This window comes from Poecilia latipinna, unplaced genomic scaffold (genome assembly GCF_001443285.1).
Source record: "Poecilia latipinna isolate Pla-1442-1.1 unplaced genomic scaffold, P_latipinna-1.0 Scaffold1177, whole genome shotgun sequence".
Taxonomy (NCBI): Eukaryota; Metazoa; Chordata; class Actinopteri; order Cyprinodontiformes; family Poeciliidae; genus Poecilia; species Poecilia latipinna.
In genome coordinates this window covers 158,417-164,602 of record NW_015113793.1, presented here as the reverse complement: position 1 = coordinate 164,602, position 6,186 = coordinate 158,417, and the positions used below count along the sequence as shown (strand labels likewise).

At 38.9% G+C, this 6,186-nt stretch overlaps 1 protein-coding gene across 2 annotated transcripts in view; it reads right to left on the bottom strand.

Moving 5' to 3' along the window:
• The window catches only part of LOC106960327 (rab GDP dissociation inhibitor beta), an 11,868-nt gene extending 6,994 nt beyond the window's left edge, over nucleotides 1-4,874 (bottom strand). Inside the window, exons 1-6 of one of the 2 annotated variants that reach the window (XM_015053369.1) lie at nucleotides 4,733-4,872; nucleotides 4,036-4,143; nucleotides 1,677-1,773; nucleotides 1,460-1,594; nucleotides 1,189-1,387; nucleotides 976-1,107 (exon numbers count right to left, since the gene is read on the bottom strand). In XM_015053369.1, coding sequence (XP_014908855.1) covers nucleotides 976-1,107; nucleotides 1,189-1,387; nucleotides 1,460-1,594; nucleotides 1,677-1,773; nucleotides 4,036-4,143; nucleotides 4,733-4,774 — 713 coding nt within the window. In that variant the 5' untranslated portion in view covers nucleotides 4,775-4,872. Of the gene's footprint in view, nucleotides 1-975; nucleotides 1,388-1,459; nucleotides 1,595-1,676; nucleotides 1,774-4,035; nucleotides 4,144-4,732 lie in introns of both variants that reach the window. The other variant, XM_015053368.1, reaches the window with a different exon arrangement.
• Between the last annotated feature and the right edge of the window lie 1,312 nt (nucleotides 4,875-6,186).

Genomic DNA, 6,186 nt, shown 5'->3' with positions numbered 1-6,186 from the left:
AAAAACATTTTCTTTTTTTAAACCTCCCCCCCCCCCCCCAACATAGCAGAAAATTCAACACTAAAATCTTAATCAAGAATTTCAGAAAATGCCACGTTCCAGAAAACCCATTTAGGAAAGCTCAAACTAACAACAATGTTTCTTAAAACGCCACCTTAACGTTGCGATTGAGACGCGGTGAGATTCAAACAAATGACTGGTAACAGTGTTAACAGCTGCACTGTGCAGTCAGGCAGTGATTTATTTCTGAAATGTTGTGATATTTAGTTTGATCAAACTTTGTTCTTTTTTCAAATTTTGTTTTACTTTCATTAGTCCAATTAGACTCTGACTTTGCCTTTTGGCTCCATCTTGTGAATTTGTGAACGTTCAAGAAAAGCTATCAGTTCTGCATGACGGGAATGAGACTGAATTATTTTTCAGAAATTGCTCAGAGATAAATTTCAGTTGTTTTTTTGTTTTTATTTAACCCTTTCATGCATGAATTATGATCCTTTGTGTCAGGATTTTTCCCCATTTTTTATTTATTTTCTTAAGGCATAAAAAAAGGTAGAAAAAAATTTGTAAAGAAAAATTTTTATTTAGCTGATCAATTGTAATTTTCTCTAAATACAAAGTTGTTATTTGAAAAACACATCAGTAGTATTGTTCTTTAGGGGTTATCTGATGTCACAATATGTTTTGTTTCTTTTTTACCTGCAAGAGTCGTCTATAGTAGAAGGAGGGACCGGGTCGCTTGGCATGCTTTTTGGTCTGTCGGCCATATTGGATTTAACTAAAATAACTTCTTGCATTTGCAGCTGTTGGCCAGTAGTTGATAGTGTATTTTATGATGCATGAAGGGCCACTTCAGTGGTCTGTGTGCATTTATAACATAAAAATCCACAAGAAAATGGCTTTTAGACAGCTGTCCACTGTAGTGACCACATGCATGAAAGGGTTAAATACAACAAGTAGAAACTGTCTGCGTCTCACCGGGCGAAACCCTGCGGTAGCTCGCCGAGGCCGTACAGCGGGTACAGGTACGGACTGCTGTTGTGGCGGGACAAAGACTCGCAGTACCGCCTGATCCGGTTGATGGTTTCCAAACAGGGCTGATCCAGGTAGCTGCAGAGCAGGAAACCACATGGAGGCATCTGACCAGGACATCTGAAACATCTGGGATCACTAGCTCGCATCTTGACTGACCTCTCGCTGGAGTGTAAGGCTATGGCGTGACCTGTGACCTCTATGACGTCCTGTCCCAGGTCAAAGCGGCTGAACAGCTCTCGCGTGGTCGTTTTCTCAGGATCCACGTCCTGGTGAGTGCGAGGGTTTCTCGTGTCAAAGTTCAGGACAAAGTGCAGCATCTTCTTGAACCTCCTCTTGTCAAACATGCCCATCAGATCTGAAAATGTTGTAAAATCATAAAATACGTTTCTGCCTGTAGAAGTGGATTAAAAATGCTGATCTATGTCACCTGAGCACTGTGCATCCTCCTCTGTGGCAGGGACTTTGTGCACTTTGCCTGCTTTGAACACATAACTCCCTTCAACAACTTTGAAGTCCAGATAACGAGTCACCTCAGTGTGTACCAATATCTTTACCAGCTGGCCTGAAGCAAACACACATCAGCTGATGGTGAGATAAACCTAAAACAAGAAGCTCACTAATAGGATGAGCTACACAAAACTCACCAGTGGCAAGAAAAAACTTGGGAACGAGATCCACGTTCCACTCTTTCCCTCGTCGGATCGATTTAGGAGGGCCTGGAACCTTAAACCGCCTGTACAGCTGCAAACAAGATGAGCATTTAATACCAGCAACAAAGTGTAGAGATAAAGATGAAAGTCTACCGGGCCAGGGCAGGTGTGGATTCATGGTGGCAAGACAAAACCTTCACAAAACATCTCAGAATGGAGATGTTATACAAAAATGTTGAGAAAAACCAAAACGCAACAATTATTCCCACTGCTACGAAAATATTATAACATTTTCAGTATTAAAGTTATACCAGTATTTTTAACATTTGTTAATTGTTTTTTTATTTATTTTTTTATTATTTTTACTAATTTTGCGCTTCAAACTAAGCAAAAATATGTAGTGAATATTTGGATTTTCAAGTGCTTTTGCAGAAATCCACTCCAATTTTGGTCTTTGTGGATTAATACATCTGAGTTGTTCAGTTAGTTGGGCTATCTGCTCAAGTAGCCAGGGTAGTTTTAAAACAGTGCTGGTTTGATAAGCAATGTGGATCTCATAAACTAAACATTTAACGTTCAAAAACTGGCATAAAATAATACTTTTTTAAAGGTTCATCAATTTTAGGAAAGAGGTTTATAGCATAATTTAGATTCATAATGTGTAAAATAATCTTGAAATAAATAAGGGATTAATAATTTCCAAACTGTTTTGGGGCCAGGAGCAGCACCAGAAACAGCACTAATTAAAGAACTGAGCGCCTTACTGCGCTCCGAAATGCAGTTTTTAACTCATTCAGCTGATCGGGTCAAAGGTCAAGCACCATCTCCGTCACTTTTTGCTGGTTCTGGTTCTTTCTGTGTCTCAGTCTGAGGGCCAGAACCTGGTTGTCCCGCTTGCCTTCCAGGGAAGGAGCTTGATGAAGCGAAGCGTCGATCAACCAATCAAAAGCAAATTTGGGAGCCACGTCACGCTAAGCAGTAAGGGAAATAGATTCTGTTGTAATTCCTGGAGAAATTTTGTCTCTAACATGTAACTGTTTTAATAAGTAAAAAAGTAATCTCACAATGGTTTACTCATTATTTAATAATTAAAGTTAACTACTCATGGCTAACTGAGTGTGTTGAATCTCTTAAATAAGGTTCTCATCAAAAAGAAACTCAAACAGCTACAGACCAGCATTTGAACAACACTATTTGCTGGTCTTTTGAGATCTTATCAGCAATAATATTTTAGTTATTCCAGGACACAATCAGCGTGGGATGAAGAGCTGCTCTCACTAAATCTGTCACGTTTACTTTGGAGGTTCTGGTGAGAAGGAGCAAAAGTGATTCAAATGTCAAATTAGTTATGTTCTGTGCACTTCAGCGGCATTTCTTTAAAAAGAATCAAAGATATGTCAAGAGACAACTGCAACATCTGTTTTTCACATGCACATATTTCCAAACAGCTGCAAACAATGAGAAAATATATGAAACTCATTTAAGCCAGCTGACTGGCTTAAATGGTACTCCAAACAGTACACTGTAAAACATATGAGGGTGGTTTAATTTAAAAGTGAAAGTCCATCTGCTGTTTTGGTTTTAACTCAGAAATTAAAGTTCATAAAAGAGAAAAGTTGTCTAAACATTGTTTTTAAGTTCATTAATCTTGAATTGTGTTTTAACTTAAATGTTGAAATTTCAACCAAATAATTATTTCACAAAATGCAAGAAAAAAACTGCCCTCACGTAGTTAAAGAGCACAGATTTCTCTATTATTTTCACTCATCAAGTTAAAAAAAACCTATTTATTTTACTTTAGAATAATTTAAGTTCTTGTTTCAAATTGCATGAACAACATTTTGATCTGATCATGAATTTTACTAAACATCAGAATTATTTTTACTCAAAAACATTTAATGTGAATAAAATATTATCCCCAAGATTGCATTAAAATAAACATTTGCCTTAATAAAACACCAGAATCAGATCAATGTAACGCACTTCCATCTCAGGATACAAAAACAAGCCGCTATGCATTATGTCTCTTTTCTTTTTCTTCTTTCAGTTTTTTTTAAGCGCTAACCTAAAAACTCTTGTTTATTCAACTCTTTGAGGTTTTACAAAATTAATATAAAGTTAACACAACTGTGAGTTTATCTTTCACAAACTCAAACATTTAGGTCCAAAATCTAAAACTTGCTAAATTTATTTGACTTAAAGAGCAGAAGACAGTAGACAAACTAAATGTGGTTCAAATGTTTTACAATGTAGAAGAAACCTGCTCTCTCAAATGCCACTTTTTTTCCCTTCTCTTTTTCATTTTTGAAACCATAACTTTTTAAAACCTTGGAGTGTTTTGGACTGAACAGACCTCCTCGAGGGGAGAAATGGAAGCACTTTCTCCTCCATGGTAAGAGTTCTTGTCAATGTGAAGGACCTTTTTCCCACTCAGAGACATTAGGCCAGATAGGACACATTCCTGAAAGCAGGAAGAGAGGACAAGAGAGGAAGTGGGTCAAATGCTGTTGGAATCAGCAGTTATCAGTTTGTGTAAAGGCAGATCAGCTTTAATGCCATGATGTCACTCAATAAATCCCCTTCGATAGCCAGAAGGAGCTCAGCAGGATGACAGTCCAGGAAACGGAAAAATGTCCAAGCATTTCTAGAAACATGTTAACTTTTAACTCTACTGGTAAAAGTTGAAGACAACAAATCATTCAGTGTGTTTTAAGGTGTAGGATGCAAATATCTACAACTCAGTTTTGATTTGACCTTGAAGTGATTGCTGTCATAGAGATTAGAAACAACTCTACAGACAGCACTCTTTCTAAGACTGGAAGTCATTGTGCTGCTTCTGTTTTCAGAAAATAATTCTTTCATTGGCAAGTTTTTGTTGTTACTTATTTGTTAAACAGATAATATTATCTGGCCTGAACACTTCAAGTTTTTCAATCACCATATCTGCAAATTTCTGAGGTTCTCATGCATCAAGACTGTGAGAAAAATATTCATTCCCCCACACTGCAGGCTGATTATTTTATGAGAAAAAACATAATGTCTTTTCTTACCTTAATTCCAGTTCCAAGCACTATCACATCATACTCCTGCATCCTGATTTTGTCTCTGATTTAATTCCAGCTGCTTCCCCTTGCATGCAGTTTCTAAAGTCTGTGCAGAGAAACAGGTGACACGGCGGTCTGAGAGTAATTGCTTTGCACTAATCCTCTTATGATGGGCACATATATGCATACTGTGTGTCTGGGTGTATGCGTGAATAAGACTGAACCTAAGAGGTCACGTTTCACACTCACCCGCTGCAGAATAGGGTATTACATTTAATTAGTGCTATAAGTGAATGAAACAATTCATGATACATTTGAATAGTTTCAGTGTGTTTAAATATGTTATTTAGTATTCTCTAATATTATATTTTAAAACTTCATATTTTCAGTAACATGCTTATCAGTAGGTACCAGGGGCACAACTACATTCTTTCTGAGGTGTATGCGAAACCCAATAACATAAACTTGTATAACTCATCTTTAATTGAAGTGTCAATAATAATAAATGTACATATATGTGAATAAATTGCTGCCTACAGGGCAATTAAAAGAAAATGAAACAAAAAACAGGGCAATATTTCATCATTAAACTGTTAGCCTGTGTCTAGAGCCACTGATGGGCTGCAGGTCTGAGGCGTTTTCTTAGCATGTTTTCTATCATTCTTGTAGCCACATTAATAAAATGGTGAAATAATATTGACCACAAAAACACAGAATGTATAAAGGATATTAACATTTTTTTCTGCACAACCCTAACAAACGTTTTTAATCTATCCTTCCATCCATTTTCTGTACACCCTTGTCCAGAGGCGCAAAAAGTGGGTATGCAGCGTATGCAACGCATAGGGGCGCAGCACCAGAGGGGGCGCCAAAACCCCGTCTGGAGGGGGCGATGCGCCGATTATGTTTTCCCATACAGTTCAGGGCTCCTCACGCTCCTTCACCTCTCGCACATAACGAGGTAAATGTAGCGAATGTAGCGAGGTAAATGTAGTCTCCATTTACCTGTTGTCTCCAAGTCAGGACTTCACTCCGAGTTAGGACCTGTCACTCCTCAGAGTGAGGGCCTGTCTCAGAGTGAGGACCGTCCTCTGAGTGAGGATTGTCCTCTCAGTCATTACCGGCCTCCTTGTCAGGACCAACCTTCGAGTCAAGACCTGCCTTTGAGTCAGGACCGGCCTCCGAGTCAGGACCTGCCTCCGAGTCTGAAACTGCCTCTGAGTCAGGACCTGCCTCCGAGTCAAGACCTACCTCTGAGTCAGGACCGTCCTCTGAGTCATTCCCGGCCTCCGAGTCAGGACCGTCCTCTGAGTCATTACCTGCCTCCGAGTCAAGACCTGCCTCCAAGTCAGGACCGTCCTCTGAGTCATTACCGGCCTCCGAGTCAAGACATGCCTTAGAGTCAGGATGGTCCTGTGAGTTAGGACCAGGGGTGGAAATTAAAAAATTTCTCCACCAGC